The following is a 21,330-nucleotide window of genomic DNA, read 5'->3' as shown; positions in this document are numbered from 1 at the left end:
TTTTTTTTTTTTGAGATAGTCTCGCTGTATATCCCAGGCTGGAGTGCAGGGGTGCGACCTTGGCTCACTGCAATCTCCAGCTCCCGGATACAAGCGATTCTCCTGCCTCAGCCTCCTGAGTAGCTGGGATTACAGGCGCATGTCACCACCCCCGACTAATTGATTTGTATTTTTATTAGTGACAGAGTTTCACCATGTTGGCCAGGATGGTCTCAATTTCTTGACCTCGTGATCCGCCCGCCTCAGCCTCCCAAAGTGCTGGGATTACAGATGTGAGCCACCGCACCTGGCCTACAACATCTTTTGTTTGCAGTAGCATTGTTTTGAGAGGCAATGTTCTATGGGACTGAAGACCACAGGCTTGGAGTTAAATTGTCTGAATTCAAATTCTGTCTCCACTATTTGCTGGCTGTGTGATCTTGGGAAACTTGATCTCTTAAGTCTTTATCATATTTAGCACACAGTGAGCATGCAGTAACATGAGTGATTACTACTGTCTTAGCAGTTCTGCTTCTCAGGGTTTATTTAAATAAACAGATGTACTTGGATTTCTTTGCTTTGTATGCCATTTGAAACTGGATTTCTCCTCATACCACAAAAGATAAAGTTAAGGAACTGGATGATCTGTGATTTATAGTCTACTAACTGCTTTTTCTAGTGTTTGCCCACATATCTGTGTTGGTGAAATACTGTGTATCATACCCCAAGTCAGTGTTACATTGAAGAGATAACTTCAGGTAGGTAAATATAATTGCTTAAGTGTCCTAAACAAGCATATGATTTTTTCTTTCTCTTTTTTTTTGGCAGGAAATCCTTTTGTACTATTGCTCATTCATACTTGTTCATCAAAGCCTGGATTCTTTAAGGACAGAATTTACCTCTAAACAGAAAGATGGAAACTAACATACATTTTTTCTGCCAGGTATTTAAAACAGTTTCTAAAGATTTCTTCTTTTTAAAATTAGTTTATATTACCTCATATTCATGATCAGTAAGCAAATTCATAGAGTAATAGTTATAAGGAACTGGCTGAATAACTGAGATGACTTTTGAGTCATTTTAGTGAACAGATATTGAACTCGCATCCCAACAACCCATATAATACTGAGAGATCTTCTGTGGTGTACAGTGAGAGTATTTTGGTGGATAAGTTTGTGGAGATCAAAAGGGTTAAACTTACATGAGAGGTTGTAGATAATGTAATTAATGATGTGAGAGTATAACCAAAAAATAATGTAGAGGACATCAAATTTCTTTAGCCATCTTATCTGTGCTTCAGATTTTTATGCCCTTCTGTCTTTTTAGATGCCTCTGCCTTTTTTTTTTTTTTTTTTTTGGCTAGTATTCTGTCAAATAAGACAAATTTTTTCAAATAAAAACAAATCTGGACTTAGTAAGCAGAGACTTTATTCAAAATAATTATTGCAAGGGAAGAAAGGGACTATTGAAATTGGAAGAGGAGGAGGACTATTGCAATGGGAAGAATGCTGTGACTGTAAGATCTGCAGGTGTCTCAAGGGTTGGGCAGGAGTTTCCTTTTATAGAGAGAGGCTGGAAAGAACCAGGTGTGGGGAAACGGGATGAAACAGTAGAATGATTATATAAGTAAATTGGAGGGTATTTTATCATGAAGTCAGTCTATTTTGTTCTGATTATCAGTGGGGATAAAACAATTCAGCTAATAATTTATGATGCAAAGAAAGGGAATTTTGAGGGGGTGTGTCTTGCATTGTCATAAGTAAACAAGGGGGGCATTCCAGAGTCTTACCTAAGTCATATGGGGAGGGGTGGTTTACAGTAAGCCATTTTCCAGAACACAAAAGGGTGGGGGGATTCCTTTAACCCTCACTGTTTTCTGGGAGTTTAGGGCTCAAGTGAAATTCAGCATTGTCAATTGAGAGTCCTAATCTTTTAAATTTATCCTTGTAGAAGATCTGACGCTACTGTGTAAAACATATACCTATAATATAGTCTGAAAAATAATCTCAGAGACTTGAAAAGTGCTGAGATATGTACTTTATATCATATATATACACATATATACATTTAAAGTTTACCTTTTTATACTTACTACTTTGTTGATTTTGCCCTTATAAAATGATTTTGAAGATGAATTCTTAAAAATTAATATTAAAGTATCATACCAGTTTGTTTTCCTTAGACTGTGTAATTTATACTTCCCAGATGGCTTACCTTTTACTACAGTGTTTCCAAGATTCTTTTCTTCTTCTGTGTCAAGAGCTTCTACTCACTCTTCGTTTTCATTCACTTGGCCTTTGGTAACAGGTTTTTCTGTCTTTTTAGATTTCCTACCCCTTTTCCCCCTCTGCTTTCTATTTTGGGTCATTTTTTTCAATCTTTTTAGGAATCTGTTCATCATTTGTAATACACATCTCATCAAGGCAGCAAATCGAATTGCCTTTTTGAAACAATCTAAAGGTATGCCTTTGTTATAAGACAAATGATGCAGAGTCTAAAAGTCACTGAAATAGTTCTGCTAATTTCCATCCTGTGGAAATAGAGATCCTCTCTAAACTTTCTTGGTAATCTTTATAAATTGTCTGTGTGATCTTCAGGGTCAACTTTGGGTTCAGAGGCTCAGGACTAATACACCTTTGATCCACTGGATGCTGCCAGGTGTCTTAAGCAAACAGCCAAATTTCGGGAGAGAATATTTCCAACTGCATTCCTCTTTTTCTAAACATGTTTATTGTCACTAAACTCATTTTTTTTTTTTGCGGGGGTGGGAAGAGTGTCTATTTAGAAGCAATATAGCTTCTTCTTCTTTTTTTTTTTAATATAGGCTTTGTTTTTTGTTATTTTTTTTGTAGAGAAAGATATTTATTTATTTAATATTTTTTATTTCAATAGCTTCAGGGGTACAAGTGGGTTTTGGTTACATGGGTGAATTATACAGTGGTGAGGTCTGGGCTTTTAGTGTACCTGTTACCTGAATAGTATACATTGTACCCAACAGGTAGTTTTTCATCCTTCACTTCCCTGCCCCCTCTCCACTTCTGAATCTCTATCACTCTATATGCCTTTTTGGATCCATAGCTTAGCTCCCATTTATAAGTGAGAATATGCGGCATTTGTTTTTTTGTTCCTGAGTTACTTCACTTAGGATAATGGCCTCCAGTTTCATCCAAGTTGCTGCAAAAGACATTATTTTGTTCTTTTTTATGGATGAGTAGTATTCCATAGTATATATACCACATTTTCTTTAACCTCTCATCAGTTGATGGACACTTAGGTTGGTTCCATACCTTTGGTATTGTGAATTGTGCTGAGATAAACATATATGTTAGGTGTTTTTGTTTTTGTTTTTTTCTGATACAATGACTTTTTTTTCCCTTTGGGTAGGTACCCAGTAGTGGGATTGCTGGATTGAATGATAGATCAACCTTTATTTATTTGAGAAATCTCCATATTGTTTTCTGTGGAAATTATACTAATTTACATTCCCACTAGCAGCATATAAATTTTCCCTTTTCATTCCATCTGCACCAACATCTATTGTTTTTTGACTTGTTAATAATGGCCATTCTGGCTGGGGTAAGGTGATATCTCATTGTGGTTTTAATTTGCATTTCCCTGGTGATTGGTGATGTTGAGCATTTTTCATATATTTGTTGACTGTATATCTTCTTTTGAGAAATATCTGTTCAGGTTATTTTCCCACTTTTTAATGGGAGTACTTGTGGTTTTTCTGCTGATTTGTTTGAATTCCTTGTAAATTCTTTATATTAGTCCTTTGTTGGATGTATAGTGTGCAAATATTTTCTCCCATTCTGTTGGTTGTCTGTTTATTGTGTTGATTATTATTTTTGCTCTAAAATCCTCTGTGCTTTAGCTATTTACTTCTCCTTCCCCCATCTCCTGGCAAACACTGGTTTTTTACCATCTCCATAGTTTTGCCTTTTCCAGAATGTTGTATAGTTGGAGTTATACAATATGGAACCATTCAGGTCGGGCTTTTTTCACTTAATGTGTGTTTAAAGTTTTAAAATGTATTTTCAAGACCTGATAGCTCGTTTCTTTTTAGCACTAAATAAATATCCCATTCTTTACATTTAACACAGTTTACTTATTAATTACTGAAGGACATCTTGATTGCTTTCAAGTTTTGGTAATTATGAGTACAGCTGCTATAAACATCCAATTGTAGGTTTTTATGTGGAAATAAAGTTTCAACTTGTTTGAGTAAATACCAACAAGTACAATAGTTGAATTGTATGGTAAAAGCATGTTTAGTTTTGTAAGAAACTGCCAAACTGTCTTCCAAAGTGGTCGTACCATTTTGCATTCCCATCGGCAATGATGAGAGTTCTTGCTTCACATCCTTGCCAGCATTTGTTGTTGTCAGTGTTTTGGATTATTGCCATTCTTTTTCCTTAACTGAGTTTTTTATTATTATTTTAAATTGACAAATAATAATTGTGTGTATTTATGGGGCATAATGTAGTATTTTGATCTATGTGTACATTATAGAAATAGTTAATCTAGCTATTAACATATTCATTACCAACTTATTTTTTTGTGGTAAGAACATAAACAATATTTTAGTGATTTTGAAGTATATATTATTTATTAACCATGTTCACCATACAATGCATTAGATCACTAAAAGTTGTTCCTCCAGTCTAACTGAAACTCTGTACCCTTTGATCAATGTCTTCCCATTCCCCATCCCTCTTCCTCCTTCAAACCTCTCCACCCCACAACCTCTGATAACCATCTTTCTACTCCCTGTTTCTATGAGAACAACATTTTTAGATTTCACATGTAAGTGAGATCATATAGTGTTTGTCTTTCTGTGCCTCTTACTTTGCTTAGCATAATGTCTTCCAGTTCTATCCATGTTATGGTGAATGACAGAGTTTCCTTCTTTTTAAAAGCTGTATAGTATTCATTTGTGTATATTCACCACATTTTCTTCATGTATCCATCTGTTGATGGACACTTAGGTTATTTTATATCTTGGCTATTGTGAATAATGCTGAAATGAATATGGGAGTTGAAATGAATAATTTCAATTCCTTTGGATATGTACCCAGAAATGGGATTGCTGGATCATGTGGTAATTCTGTTTTTAGGTTTTGAGGAACCTCCATACTGTTTTCTAGAATGGCTGTACTAACATTCATACCAACAGTGTGCAGATGTTCCCTTTTCTCCACATCCTTGCCAACACTTGTTTCCTTTGTCTTTTTGATAATAGCTATTCTAACAGAATATCTAACAGAATAGTGTGAGATGATATCTCATTGTGGTTTTATTTTGCATTTCCCTAATAATTAGTGATATTGAGCATTTTTTCACAAACCTGTAGGCCATTTGTATGTCTTCTTTTGAGAATGTCTGTGCAGATCCTTCACACATTTTTTAATTGGATAGTTTGTTTTCTTGCTTGAATTGAGTTCCCTATGTAATTTGGGTATAAACCCGTTAACCCCTTAACAGATGTAGGGTTTGCAAATATTTTCTCCCCTTCTGTGGGTTGTTTCTCCCCTGTTGATTGTTTCCCTTGCTGTATAGAAACTTTTTAGTTTCATATAATCCCATTTTCCATTTTTGCTTTTGTTGCCTGTGCTTATAGAGTCTTATCCAACAAATCATTCCCCAGACCAATGTGGTAGAGCTTTTCCCCCATCTTCTTGTAACTTTACAGTTTTAGGTCTTGTGTTTAAATATTTAATGCATTTTAAATTTATTTTTGTATATGGTGTGAGATGATGTCCCAATTTCATTTTTCTTCAGGGGATATCCAGTTTTCCCAATGCCATTTATTGAAGAGACTGTTCTTTCCCCATTGTGTGTACTTGGCACCTTTATTGAAAATCAGCTGAATGTAAATATTTGGAAAATTTCTAGGCTTTCTATCCTGTCCTATTGGTTGGTGTGTCTGTTTTTATGCCAGTAACATTCTGTTTTGATTACTATAGCTTTATAATTGTTTTGAAATTAGGAAGTGTGATGCCTCCAACTTTGTTCTTTTTGCTTAAAATTCCTTTGGCTATATGGGGTGTTTTCTGGTTCCATATGAATTTTGGAATTTTTTGATTTCTGTGAAAAATGACATTGGAATTTTGAGAGAAATTGCATTGAATCTGTAAACAACATTGGATAGTATGGACATTTAAACAATATTAATTTTTTGAATCCATGAACTTGGGCTATTTTCTCATTTATTTGTGTCTTCTTCAGTTTCTTTTATCAAAGTTTTATAGTTTTTTTGTTAAAATTTCATCATTCTAACAGGTCTATAATGGTGTTTCCTTTTAATTTGCAGTTCCCTAATCCCATTGTAATGTTGAGCTTCTTTTCATGTCATTATTTACCATGTTTGTGTACATCTTCTTTGGTGAGGTATCTGTTCAAGTCTTTTTTTTTTTTTTTTTTTTTTTTTTTTTTTAGACGGAGTCTCGCACTGTGTCATCCAGGCTGGAGTGCAGTGGCGCGATCTCGGCTCACTGCAAGCTCCGCCTCCCAGGTTCACGCCATTCTCCTGCCTCAGCCTCCGAGTAGCTGGGACTACAGACATCCGCCACCACGCCCGGCTAGTTTTTTTGTATTTTTAGTAGAGACGGGGTTTCACCGTGTTAGCCAGGATGGTCTCGATCTCCTGACCTCGTGATCCACCCGCCTCGGCCTCCCAAAGTGCTGGGATTACAGGCTTGAGCCACCGTGCCCGGCCCTGTTCAAGTCCTTAGCTCATTTTAAAATTGAGTTCTTTTTTTATTATGTTTTAAGAGTTCTTTGTATATTTTGGATAACAGTTATTTATCAGATATGTCTTTTGAAAACATTTTCTCCCAGTCTGTGACTTCTCCTTCCATTGTCTTGATATGGTGTCTTTCACAGAGCAGAAGCTTTTAATTTAAATGAAGCTTAACTTACTGATTATTTTTTTCATGGATCATGGCTTTGGTTTATATCTAAAATCGAGTTAATTTTTATAATAAAAATAGTACTTTGCAAAGAGTATGATAAACTTTTGTACCTTGCTTGGCAAAGAGTATGATAATCTTTTGTACCTTGATACCTTAAGAGCTAGATCCAGGCTGGGAGAGGTAGCTCATGCCTGTAGTCCTAGCACATTGGGAGGCTGAGGTGGGAGGACTGCTTGAGCTCAGAAGTTTGAGACCAGCCTTGGCAAGGTAGAGAGACCTCATCTCTACAAATAATAAAAAAATTAGCCAGGCGTGATGGTGCATGTCTGTGGTCTCAGCTTCTCAGGAGGCTGAGGTGGGAGAATTGCTTGAGCCTGGGAGGTCAAGGCAGCAGTGAGCCATGATTGCACTACTGCACTCCACCCTAGCAACAAAAAGAGACGCTGTCTCAAAAAAAGAAAAATTACTAGATTAAATAACTGTTAGATATATTAATACATGATGTTCATTTTATAGCTGTATAGTGCACTATGGAAAATTGGAGCTATTTAGAGTATGTACTGAATCTGGAAAAATAATACACTAGTGAGTAAAACCTTTTTCATCAAAATTCTCTTCGGTAGCACTATTTGAGAAAGAATATCGATCTAAAATGAATGATTTGACCCAGAATTTCATATTTAATATGTATGTGCAAAGATGACATGCTTGATTGTAGCTCTTATATTCCCCAGGCAGAGGAAAATATTGACTTCTTAGATGATGGCTCTAATTCTTTTGCAACTGGCTTGCCATCAGGAACTATTAACCACAAGAAATACATCAAGTTTTCTAAAACAATAGAGAAGAAAATTTCACCGGAAGTTAGGAGTTTGAGCCCAGAATATAAAAAAATGTAAGTTAAAAACTCTGAACTTACTTTATTGAATCATTCTTTTGCAAGTTAAGAGTGCCAAAACATAGCTTATGTGTTCTCATAATGTACCGTGTGTATAGGATCATACATATTTGTGGTCATTCTTTCAGTAGCATAATTTTAACTCCTAAATAGCTGTTCTTACATTTTTTCTGACTTCTCTCGCAACCATGTGGAAGTCTATAGGCTTCCATGTTGTCTAAGTTGGTTCTCACATTGTTTTAAAGAACTACTTGAGACTAGGTAATTTATAAAGAAAAGAGGTTTAATTGCTCATGGTTCTGCAGACTTTACAGGAAGCAAGGCTGGGGAAGCCTCAGGAAACTTAGAGTCATGGTGGAAGGGGACGGGGGAGCAAGCACACCTTCACAAGGCCAGCAGGAGAGAGAATGAAGGGGGAAGTGCCACATACTTTTAAACAAACAGATTTCATGAGAACTCACTCAGTATCATGAGAACAGCAAGTGGGAAATCTGCCCCCATGATCCAGTCACTCCCTACCAGGTCTCTCCCCCAACATTGGGGATTACAATTCAACTTGAGATTTGGGTAGGGACACAGAGTCAAACTGTATCACATGTGGAAGCCTATAAGGAAGCTATAAGCTAACTGGAATCATAGGATTCTAGTTAGAGGAGAACAATTATCCATATGTCTATTAAGTTTGTCTTAAAGAGAATTTAAGAAGGAAACAGAAGGTTCTTTCCTCTTGGCTTGACTTTGTGCCTTCCATGAAATTAAGATATTTGAATCTTTTTTTTTTTTAGATAGCGTCTCACTCTGTCACCCAGGCTGGAGTGCAGTGGTGCAACCATGGCTCACTGCAACCTTCACCTCCTGGGTTCAAGTGATTCTTCTGCCTCAGCCTCCTGAATAGCTGGGACTACAGGTGCACGCCATCACACTCGGCCCTTTTTTTTTTTTTTTGAGATGGAATCTCACTCTGTTGCCCAGGCTGGAGTGCAGTGGCACGATCTTGGCTCACCGAAAGCTCCACCTCCCAGGTTCAAGCCATTCTCCTGCCTCAGCCTCCCGAGTAGCTGGGATTACAGGCGATCACTACCATGTGTGGCTAATTTTTTTGTATTTTTAGTAGAGACGGGTTTTCACTGTATTAGCCATGATGGTCTCGATCTCCTGACCTTGTGATCCGCCTACCTCGGCCTCCCAAAGTGTTGGGATTACAGGCGTTGAGCCACTGCGCCTGGCCAAGCTATTTGAATCTTTTAGCAGTTCTTTCTTGTATGCTGCATTGCCTGGTTGCCTTTTGTTAGTTATAGAAGTTCTAGCATTTTATATGCATGTAGGAGAAATACTCAATCTGTATTTATTATTATTTATAAAATGACTGAAAAATAAAAAAAGTACAAAAGCCTCTGGGAAAACATTCAGAGCTTATGTCACTTTATCTTTAACTAAATGCTCATCTTACCTGTTGGTGAAACTGGAAATTACCTACACATTATGATTGGAGAGGCACCTAAATAAAAATCTCCTCTACCTTCCAGAAATCTGTATTTCACTTTTATTTAATCTAACGTTTTCACCACTACTTCTGTTTGGTAGATGGTAAAAGATGAAGCAATTGTTTCTAGAAGACTACGATAAAACTTGTTACCTAGAAAGAAAAGGAAGGTCGTGGAAGCATCCCTTTATCTTCTTCCATTAGCATTGTTCAAGATAGGTTAGCACTGTGGAAAGCACATGCCTCAAAAGAATAGGGTACAGTGCATGTTTTCCCTTGTAAGTGCGAGCGAAACAATGGGTACACATGGACATACAGAGTAGAATAATAGACATTGGGACTACAAAAGGGAGGAGGGGTGAGGGTTGAATTTTGTGCTGGGTACACTGAAAGCCCAAACTCACCACAATGCCTATGTGCATGTGAGAAATCTGCACTTGTGCCCTCTAAATATATAAAAATAAAAAAAAATTAGAAATGGGGTACGGGACAAATGTTTTTACTTATTCATTATGTATACCAAATCATCCTTATTCTATGAAATGTGTGAAGCAGCTCATAATTAAAAAATACACTTATACTTTTGTTTACCTAAATAAGGAAACTGAGGCAAAATTAATATAAGTAGAGAGTTTGTTTGGGTCCAGGTTGAGGACTGCAGCCTGGGAAACACTTGGGAGGTACTCTGGAGAACAAAGGAGAGGTTCAAGTTTTTAAGAAAAAAGGTACCAATCAGGAGATGGGTTGATTACAAAAGTTGTTTTTCAGGAATTCTCACTGGTTTACAGAAATAACATTGATTAGTGATTGGCTATACAGTGCTGAACTGTAATGTATGAATTATGGTATCCAGTGTATGGCATTGTTAGGTTAATTTGTGGCTACTTGGTGACAGTCTAGAGTCCACATAGCAGGCAACTTTGAAATAATTGCTTAGCTCAAGGGGATGTGAGACAGTGACTGCTATCTCATTTTAATGCCTCTTTGGGCCTGATAATTTAAAGAGGCCTTACATTCATCAGATTAAAATTTTATTTTCTTTATCATTTTTTGAAAAAAGGTGAAAGATCAAAAGTCATGTAATGGAGTGGAAGTCATGATTATACTAGAAATAAGAAGGCTCAACTTCAATAAGGATATATGGGGTATATAAAGCACCAGTAAACTGCAAGTTGCAATTCATTAATGGGTCATGAAATCAGTTTAGGAGGTCACTACTAGTTTTTTTTTTTTTTTTTTCTTTTTTGAGGAAGGAGTTTACTCTGTCACCCTGACTGGAGTGCAGTGGCATGATCATAGCTCATCACAGCCTGGACCTCCTGAGCTTAAGGGATTCTCCTGCCTCAGACTCCTGAGTAGCTAGGATTACAGGTGTGCACCACCATGCCTGGCTAATTTTAAAATTTTTTGGAGAGGTGGGGTCTCACTATATTGCCCAGGCTGGTCTTGAACTCCTGGCCTGAAGCAGTCCTCCCAGTTTGGCCTCCCAAAGTGCTGGGATTACAGGTGAGAGCCACTGCAGCTGGTTTACTACTAGTTTTTTTTTTTTTTTTCCAATAAATAAGTTAGAATAGAATTGAAAACATTAGAGTTCTTTTCCCTCCTCCTCTCTCTCCCTTGCTTTCTACTGCACCTCTTCTCTCTGTGTATGTATATTGTACCTCAATAGAAAATGTACTTTTGACTGTAGGTCATAGGCAAAATAGTTGAAAGTCCTTGCTTTGCGACTAGAGGACTGCAGAGGGATCTAATCATTTGGCAGCTTCAGGGACGTGAAGAGCAAAGTATGGAGGTTCACAGGGTATGAATTTGGGAGATTGGATTTAAAGGGATAGTGTGTCAAAAAAGCAAGATACTTTTTCTTGGAGAAATAAGTCAGAAAAAAAGGAGCAGGGTATACCGTAAATACATATAATTTCATTTGTCAATTAAAAAATAAATTTAAGAAACAGAATAAATACATATAATTTTATCTATCAACTTAAAATAAATAAATAAAATTGGAAAAAAAGGCCAAGGTACTTGCTAAGAAAGGGGAGTGGCATGAATTATAATTTTTTTTTTATGTCACAATTTTGCTTAGGGCTGAGTTCACCTGAAGCTCTCATAGATATAGTCTAGTTAGTCTCTGTCCTGAGGAGTTGTTCTTGAAATTTAAGTCTACCCTGGATTACTTGAAGCACACATAAGAGTATGTGTCTTCTCTTCTAAAATTTAATTCAAATGTAATTCATAATTACATTTTATCTTATTGTTGTATAGTTTATGGCAGTGGTCTCCAGCCTTTTTGGCACTAGGGACTGGTTTCATGGAAGATATTTTTTCCACAGACAAGGGGATGGGGAGGAGGCAGGGGTGGTTTCTGGATGAAACTGTTCTACCTCAGAAGATCATCAGGCATTAGATTCTCATAAGGAGGCACAACCTAGATCCCTTGCATGCACAGTTCACAATAGGGTTTGTGCCCCTATGAGAACCTAATGCTGCCGCTAATCTGACAGGAGGTGGAGCTCAGGTGGTAATGCTTCCTCTCCAGCCACTTACCTCCTACTGTGTGGACCAGTTTTGGTTCACGGCCCAGAGGTTGGGGAACCCTGGTTTATGGAATGTTTGTGTTATGAAAGGTCTTGAGATCGCACCACTGTGCTTTTAGCCTGGGTGACACAGCAAGACTCTGTCTCAAAAAAAAAAAAAAAAGTTTTTGACAGTCCAATAAGAGGAAAAAGGAGAAAGAAGAGAAACAATAAGAAAGAAGAATGTTGATTAAAAAGAAGTTCAGCTTCTAATGCCCAAACTTTAGTCTTGAAATACCATTTCTTATTAAAAGGCTCTTTAGAAAAATGCTGATTGCATGTCTGTGAAAGGAAATGTACAGTAAGCCTGGAACATCTTGTCTTCCGGAGATAAGGAAACTATTAATAAAAAAGACTGCTACCAGGGCATCATCAGAAGGACTCAAGAACCTACTTGAAGAGGCTCCCACCTTTTCCTATAAAAGATGAGAAAATTGGAGCATCAATAAGTATAATAATTTCAGGGAATTAAACTGCATCAAATACATTTAAGTCTATGTGTTGAAAATGGTATAAAATTATTTTGTCATTTTTAGAGGTTACAAGTGAGCCAAGTCTTTGTTATGAAAAGTGGTAAATAAAGGAAAACAATAGAGCAATTATCTTGCCTTTCTTTCTTCTTCTTTTTTTAAATCAGTTGAATCTCTCTATATCTTGCCATTCTATATGAAACTGTACCACTGGGCAACCAAATAGTACATGAGAGAAAGTTTCTATTTGTAGAAGTATTTTAGTAGCCAGGCATGGTGGTGTGTGCTTATAGTTCAGTACTCAGGAGGCTGAGGTGGGACAATCACTTGAGCCTGGGAGTTTGAAACTGTAGTGTGTGCTATAATCACACCTGTGGATAGTTACTGCACTCCAGTCTGGGCAACTTAGCAAGATCCCATCTCTACACACAGAAAAAAGAAATATTTTAACTAATGATTGAAGGAATGATGGATTTATAATATAACCACTTTGCAGTCTCTCATGATTTATTATTTTTATTTTTATTTATTTATTTTTGAGACAGAGTCTTGCCCTGTCACCTAGGCTGGAGTGCAGTGGTGCAATCTTGGCTCACAACCTCTGCCTCCCAGGTTCAAGCAATTCTCCTGCCTCAGCCTCCTGAGTAGCTGGAACTACAGCCATGCACCACCACACCTGGCTAATTTTTGTATTATTATTATTATTTTTTTGTAGAGACAGGGTTTCACCATATTGTCCAGGCTAGTCTTGAACTCCTGACCTCAGGTGATTTGCCCACCTTGGCTTCCCAAAGTGCTGGGATTACAGGCGTAAGCCACCATGCCCAGCCAGTCCCTCATGATTTACTAGATCTAGTTATTATTTATAAGTAGCTGCTAATACCACAAGTAGCCAACTGGACATTATGTGCTTCCTGATGGAATAACATCACCATCACCACGTAGAGAGTGGTTTTGCATCTCCCTCGACTATTGAACTTTAATATGTTCAAGCGTCTAGAATCCTACAGCCATGGTGATACAATCAGCATAATCCTGACTGTGGAAAATCTACAAGACAAATGACCTAGTAATAATAATTATAATGATAGTGAAAGGTATAGAAGGAGAACTTACAGATGAAAAGAAGTTAAAAAGACATTTCAGTCAACTGTGATGCTGGGATTTTATTGAGTCCTGATGCAAAATGTTAAGAAGTTTTATGAAATTTACGAGACAACTGGAAATGTGAATGCTGCCTGTATATTTGATGGTATTAAGAAATTGTTAATTTTTAGCTGTCATATGGTGTTTTTTGTTTTGTTTTGTTTTGTTTTTGAGATGGAGTCATGCTGTGTCACCCAGGTTGAAGTACAGTGACTCGATCTCAGCTCACTTCCCAGGTTCAAGCGATTCTTGTGCCTCAGCCTCCTGAGTAGCTGGGACTACAGGCGTGTGTCACCATGTCTATTTTTTTTTTTATTTTTTTGGTATTTTTAGTAGAGATGGGGTTTCATCATGTTGGCTAGGCTGGTCTTGAACTTCTGACCTCAAGAAATCTGTTCAGCTTGGCCTCCCAGAGTGCTGGGATTACAGGTATGCGCCACCACACCCAGCCCAATCTCTACAAAAAAAGACACCTTGTAGAGATTTCTATTAAAGTCTTTACAGATGAAATAATATACTGTGATTTCTTTCAAAAATAATAAGGGATGGGAACAGGGATGGGATATAGATGGAATAGGATTGGCCACTGTTGAAACTGGGTGATGGGATTCTGTATATTTTTGTATATGTTAGAAAGTTTCCATAATTAAAATTTGAAAAGAATAAGAAAAAGCAAAAAGAAATTCAAGAGTGATTCCAATTTCTGTGTCATTTAGATTTGAAACGTCAGTATTCCTTTGTGGAGAAGAAAAGTCCTCTGATTTTTCAGTAGGAAAAAAAGGTGGGAGAAAGAGTTTACAAGTACAACAGCACAGTAAAAGAACTGAGGTAAATAAAGATTTGGAAATTTTTCTTTTACCTTCAAGTGTTTTCCTTAGCCCTCAAACATTCCCTTATATTTTTTAGTCCAAGTGTTGAAATGTCGCAGTCTTAAATATTACTACCTCCTCTTGCTCCTTGTCTTCTCTTCTTCATTCTCCTTTTCCTTCTTCTTAAAAAAAAAAAAGAACAAGGAATCTTTCAGGAGCTTATGAAAAATTTGCCTTTTTTTCTATTAAACTTATTTTTTTGTCTTTTTTTACTGTGCTCTCTGCTAACATTTTTGCTTTTTTAACAGGAACACTAGGTGTTCTTTATTTTTTTTTTTTTTGAGAGGGAGTCTCGCTCTGTCACCCAGGCTGGAGTGCAGTGGCACGATATCCGCTCACTGCAAGCTCCACTGCCTCCCGGGTTCACACCATTCTCCTGCCTCAGCCTCCAGAGAAGCTGGGACTACAGGTGCCCACCACCACCCCCGGCTAATTTTTTGTATTTTTAGTAGAGACGGGGTTTCACCGTGTTCGCCAGGATGGTCTCGATCTCCTGACCTCGTGATCTGCCCGCCTTGGCCTCCCAAAGTGCTGGGATTACAGGCGTGAGCCACTGTGCCCGGCCAACCCTAGGTGTTCTTTGGTTTGTGGCAACATAACTCCCATCTCTGCCTCCATCTTCCCATGAGTCTTCACATGGCTTTTTTTTTCCTGTGTCTGTATCTCATCTCCTTCTTCCTTTCTCTTACAAGCACGCCTGTCATTGTATATTTCATTTCAAGATCTTAACTTTATTACGTCTGCAAAGACATTTTCTCCAAATAAGGTGACATTCACAGTTTCAGATATTAGAACATGGAATATCTTTTTGTGTTGTCGCTCACTATGATATATTTAGAGGTATATTTCCTTTTCTCCCCTCTGTCTTAGTATTTGCTGTGCTTCTTAAATCTGAGAATGCATGCCTTTCTTCAATTCTGGAAAATTCTAATATATTTATCTTTTAGAATATTTCCCCTCTTTCAATCTCTTTACTGTCCCTTTGTATCTTCTATTAGATGTATATTAGATTTTGTCATCCTGTTTTCTGTATTCTTTAACATTGCTTCATATTTTTCATCTATTCTGTCTCTCGATTTTGTTATTGGTAATTTCTCCCCATCTTCTCTCTAGTTCACTTATTCTTTATCTAGCTGAATCTAATCTACAGTTTAACCTTTCCTTTGGGATTTTAATTTCAGTGATTCTATTTTTTACCTCCAGAAATTTTATTTGATGGTTCTTAAAATATGCCGTGTGTCATGTTTTTTGCTCATATTCTATAGTTATTTCAAGATTGGTATCTGATCAATTCACTATACGAAATTCTTGGGGGATCTAAATGTTGTGTTTGTTGTTTTGTCTGATTCTCACTCATGTTAACTTGTTCTTTGGGTGTTATATATATTTTGTACATTCTTTCATATATAGTTGATCTAAATCTGTGGGAATTTTCAATTTGCCCTTCTTCAAGAGAATTTTTAAAAAGGTAATTTGCTTTTGTTTTTTCCTTTGCCATGCGCTTCAGAAGTGTTACAAATCAGAGGTCATTTTAAATGAAGTTTTTGGTTTCTGTTTCCCTGGCCCGTATATTTGGTGTAGATTTGACTTCCAAACTCATATATGTAGAGTTATGATTATGACTAATCAGGAGGAATAGTCTTCCTTTTTTTCCAACCTGGAACTGGGATGGAGACATGTTTTAATCATATTTTTTCATTAGGGGATAAGTTTTTTCCTTCCCCACTCTTGCTGAAAACATTGTCTTTTAAAGGTTTTGGTTCTGTGTGGCATCTCAGTACCAATTCCTGTCAATCTTGTGTAACGTGAGAGTGTTTTTTCCACATCTTGCATGGTCATTAAAACTCAGTGCTCAGGGTTCCATGTAAAATTGAAGACACCTATAATTAGAATTCTCATTTTTCTAAAGTGCTACTTTCCTCTCCACCTAGCTGCTTGCCTTTTTGGAATCGTGTTTATACATGCAATGTTAAGTGGATAATTTGCTCAATGATAGAGATAATCAAAAACAAAATTACCTGTATCATTTGAATAACTGTGTTGATTCTCCACGTTGCACTTAAGTCAAAGCCTTTATATATAGCCTAGAGTCTGATGACTGAGTCTTCTTGTTCTCTCTATACCATAGGTTTTCCCTGCTTTGTAAAATCCATTACTATATATTGACCAACTATTAATGACATGATTAAGTGCATGCTTAAGAAAACCATGGCTTTGCAAAAGAACATTGTATAGTTTATTTAAATTTTACTTTATATTAAATGTAATTTAATTACAAAAGGCAATTTTACACCAGAAGCATAATTAATGAGGAGCCAAGGTATGATTAATTATCTTTTAAGAGTTTTATCATCCAAGAATGCTGAATTACCAGTGTGACCTCAGGCACTAACATACTTGCATTTGGCTCTAGATTATCCCTCCTTTTCTGAAGCTGTCAAAGGAGAAGGTAACTAGGAAAGAAAACTCTTTATGCAAGTTGCCGAATCAGTACAGCCTTCACAAGACTTCATCACCTCTTTGTACATCTTCCGCAATTACTCGGTATTTAAATCCTTGTGCTCTGTTTCTTGAAGATTGGGTTCAGACTTGAGTGTTTCTTTCCAGAATCATTTATCCCTTCCACATAAAGAATATCAAGTAGTTTATGCTAACTATGCTCTTAGGATTGTGTAGAGATAAGAGCACTGTATATGGAATTGGAAGACTTAGATTTGAGTCCTGATTGACCTCACATGCTTAGACTTTTGTAAAATTTACATCTCTGGGCATCACTTTCCACATCTGTATAAGGATCTTGTACTAAATGGACTCTTAAGATGTCTTCCAACACTAACATTATATGATTTCAGTTATTTACATGTTACAGTATTAGATAAATCATCTTTTCCAGACATTTTACTGATAAGTGATGGAATCTGAGATTCCTTGGCTGTTTAAAGATGTTCTTGTTTGCTTTATTATAATAACTTCCTTAAAAATTTGCTGTGACTCGTATTGAGAATAGGAAAAATTGGACCACAGTCAAAGGATAGTGGGTCATGGGCACTATTTACAGACTAGGGTAAATTCTGCTTTATAGAAAAATATCTCAAAAAGAAATAAGGTGGGACTTCTGACGTGAAGAATACGGAATTTTCCTTAACTTGGACAGTTCTTCAAGAAAGGTGCTTATGAATCTCAGACTGTTGGTAGGTTTGCTAATATTTTAAAATGGAATTTGCATATTTTCATTGCCACTTTCTAATATGACTGTTTCTTTGACAGGGAAAAGGAAATGCTATCTAACCTCTACATGACATTATATGATGAAGTAACCCATGGATATTTATACTCACAAGAATTAAGTGGTAATAAGAGGTTCTAAAATTTCTTGAATACATTTCCTTATTATGTGCTTTTTAGGAATTGTTTCAGCAGTTAGTGCCTCTTCATCTAATTCTAATGGCTTATGGTATCAACTAATAATACATGATATGCAAATGCTGTGGGCTGTGAGGAAGCAAAAGTGGACAGTTTAATCCGTAAATATCTTTGGTTGTATTGGTTAAGATAGGTAAAATATAATATATAGCTTATACTAGTTCAAGTGTATTTTTTGGAAAAATGTCTGCATATTACATCCCATGGATAAATTAGTAAGTGCTGGAGTCACTGGTATCACTGGAATTTATTCTTTGGTATCTTAAGGCTTATACTACCCTTCACGCTTTCATGACACTGACCTCTCCCATATCTTGGGCTTCTCCTTTATACCTGTGGAATAATTTCTCATAGTTTTCCTTTTACCTTAACTCTGGTTGTCATATAGTGTATCTTAGTGTCCAAATGGGTGACTCATACTGCTGTAGCTTCACACTTTCAAAACCAATTATTTTACCTTGATTCCCCTGACCAACACTGATGGCCACAAATTGCACATTGTCATTATGTGAAAATCTCAGACTTTAATGTCTTATTCTTCACTCACAATCTCTTATGCTTCCAGCTCTTTTTATTTAGAATTTTATTTCCTTGACCTCTCCATTTGGTGCCATTATGATTGTACGATTTCCAACCTCAGCTGCCTTTAGCACCAGTTGGTATTCACTTTAAGTTTTGGTGTGATCTCTCCTGTTTCCTTTGGTACCTATTCCAAACCTTCACTACTCTCCTCAAATACTCAATTATGTCACCTATCCAACTTTAAACATTTAAAAATGTTTTACTTAATTAAAATTAAAACTTGCTAGTCTGAAATCTATGAAACTTAATCTTTTCTGCCCTGTTTCTTTTGAAAAAAATTTTATTTTGGTAAGAATATTTAACATGAGATCTACCCTCTTAACAGATTGTAAAAATGTAGGTTATTCTTATCTATAGGCATAATATTGTACAGTATTTCTACAGAACTTATTCATCTTATGTAACTGAAATTTTGTACTCACCGATTAGCAACTCACTATTTCCTCATACCCCCTGTTCCTGGCAACTGCAATTCTATTCTTTGTTCCATAAGTTTGACTATTTTCGATGCTTTATATAATTGGAATTCTGTAGTATTTGTCCTTCTTTAACTGGCTTATTTCACTTAGCATAATGTCCTTCAGATTCATTCATGTTATTACATATGACAGGATTTTCTTCTTTTTAAAGGCTGAATGATATTCTATTATATGTATATAACATACTTTTTCCCCCCTTATTTATCTGACATTTAGGTTGTTTCCACAGATATTTAGATTGTTTTCCATAGGCTGGCTATTGTGAATAGTACTGCAGTGAACAGGGGAGTACTACTGTCTCTTCAAAATCCTGATTTTAATTCTTTTGGCTAAATATCCAGAAGTGGGATTATTGGATCATGTGGCTTTGCTTTTTCGTAGAGAGTTAGTAAAGGCTATTGGGAAGCTTCCTAAACTCCTTGATATTCCTACCTACAAACAACATTCATGTCCTTTCATCTTGTCTCATTGGAAAAGGTGCCCTTTCACCAGACTAATCCTTTTGTTTCTTGATTTTCTTCTGCTTTCTCAAGGTTTATGCTTTGCTAATTTTATACTCAGTGTTTTTCAGAAAAGCTTTTTGAAGGAGTTGTTTTCATTAGTTGCTGAATTTTCTCACTTCCCATTTCATGGAAATCTGGCTTCCACCTCCAAAATTCTACTAAAACTTATTAAAGTCATTATTATCAACTCTTTAGTCATTATTTTGTATTTATCACTGTCAGGGCTGGGTGAGGTGGCTCATGCCTGTATTCCCCGCACTTCGGAAGGCCAATGTGGGAGGATCATTTGAGACCAGGAGTTCAAGACCAGCCTGAGCAATATAGTGAGATTCCATCTCTACAAAAAATCATAAAAACAAAAAATTAGTTGGGCATGTTGGCACACAGCTGTAGTCCTAGCTACTGGAGAGGCTGAGGTGGGAGGATTGTTTAAGCCCAGGATTTCGAGACAGGAGTTTGAGACTGCAGTGAGCCATGATTGCACTACTGCATTCCAGCCTGGGCAGCAGAGAAACTCTGGCTCTAAAAAGACAAACAAAAACAGCACTATCATCGATTGCCTCTTTTCTGAAAATAAAGTATAGTATCCACTGAACCAAAAAATTCAGTTCAATAGACTTTTTTTGAGAATTTCTTCTTAATTAGGCACTGGAAACAGAAGAATGAAAAATCTTGCTTCGTAGAAGCTGACAGTTTAGTGAGGGATATTGACATGCAAGCAATCATAATACCAAGGGCTTTGACTGAGATACATAGTAAGTGCTATGGGAACACAGAGGAAAAATTTACTATTCCCAGGGCAAGTTGTGGAAGCCTTTGCCTGTGTGCCCTTGTGCGACTTTTCTGACAGTTTCTGAAAGTTCTTTAGGAAACAGATTGAAAGATTTGAATATTTAAAGATTGAAGAGGGTGGGGTAAAAAAGAAAGAAGTTTGAAAGGCTGAAAATACAGATTTGCTCCCCTTTCTTTTAGTGATTGTTATTTTTTTGAAAGATAGTTGGGGGAATAAGGATAATTATTCTTTTTGATTAATTAACTAACTGTTTTGTTGTGTCTGTGCAGCACTTCATAAAGCCTGTAAAATTTTTAGTAAAATTCGAAGTGGTAAGATTTATGTGAATGATCTTCCAGTGATCCTCGGCATCTTGGGAATTTCTATAAGTGATTTAGAAATGCGACAGGCACTAAAGACTATTGATATTGATGGTAAGTTTTATCTTTTCAGTATTAGTTTAAGGGTCTGCAATCATAAATATGTTTGTCAGATTAATTACAAATGATAGGAAAGCTAAACCTTGAAATATATTATAAAAACATCATTTTTGGTCATATTATATATTATGAAACATTTTTATATGTTACAAGAACATTGCTTACAATAATGATATTGAAAATTGGCCTCAGGTTTATGTAATTGGATTGATTAATTACTAGATTGGATTACGACATATTCTCATTATTGTTCCACGCATGGTCTAATCTTATTTAGTTATGTAATTTAAATAATATAATAAGTACTTGACCCAACCACCCAAAATAAAAAGTAGGACCTTGTCAATAATTTACATCTAACCGTAAACTTTACTAAGCAACCTATTATTCTGTTTTCCCCAACCTGAGGTAAGAATTATCTTGAATTCTATATTCATTATTCTCTTATTTTTCTGTTCAAATAGTATTATTGTTATGGATAGGTATTTTTGTAAAATAGTTCAAAAATTTTAGTTGTTTAAAAAACTTTAGTAAAAAGTTTTTCATGCTGTATATAATCTTTTGTTTTCTTCACTTAATATTATATGACTAAGATTTATTCATATTGTTGTAAATGTGACTAAGATTTATTCATATTGTTGTATACTGCTTTTTTTTAATGCTCCTGCCATCCTTGAATTGATCAGCCTTTAAAAATTATGGTTGTTCTAATAGATATACGGTTATTATCTGATTGTGGTTTTAATTTGCATTTCCTGAATGATTAAATAATGTTGAATATCTTTTCATGTGCTCGTTT

At 36.2% G+C, this 21,330-nt stretch overlaps 1 protein-coding gene across 2 annotated transcripts in view; it reads left to right on the top strand.

The window, feature by feature from the left end:
- Positions 1-21,330, top strand: part of EFCAB13 (EF-hand calcium binding domain 13) — a 126,800-nt gene that overhangs the window by 4,075 nt on the left and 101,395 nt on the right. Inside the window, exons 2-7 of one of the 2 annotated variants that reach the window (XM_011973264.1) lie at positions 808-922; positions 7,628-7,788; positions 14,180-14,291; positions 16,746-16,876; positions 17,600-17,682; positions 20,382-20,525. In XM_011973264.1, coding sequence (XP_011828654.1) covers positions 893-922; positions 7,628-7,788; positions 14,180-14,291; positions 16,746-16,876; positions 17,600-17,682; positions 20,382-20,525 — 661 coding nt within the window. In that variant the 5' untranslated portion in view covers positions 808-892. The remainder of the gene's footprint in view (positions 1-807; positions 923-7,627; positions 7,789-14,179; positions 14,292-16,745; positions 16,877-17,599; positions 17,683-20,381; positions 20,526-21,330) is intronic. The other variant, XM_011973266.1, reaches the window with a different exon arrangement.

The sequence above is a fragment of the Mandrillus leucophaeus genome, unplaced genomic scaffold, assembly GCF_000951045.1.
Source record: "Mandrillus leucophaeus isolate KB7577 unplaced genomic scaffold, Mleu.le_1.0 Scaffold1362, whole genome shotgun sequence".
In the NCBI taxonomy this organism is placed as follows: Eukaryota; Metazoa; Chordata; class Mammalia; order Primates; family Cercopithecidae; genus Mandrillus; species Mandrillus leucophaeus.
The sequence above is the reverse complement of the archived record's forward strand: the minus strand, read 5'-3'. Positions and strand labels throughout refer to the sequence as shown.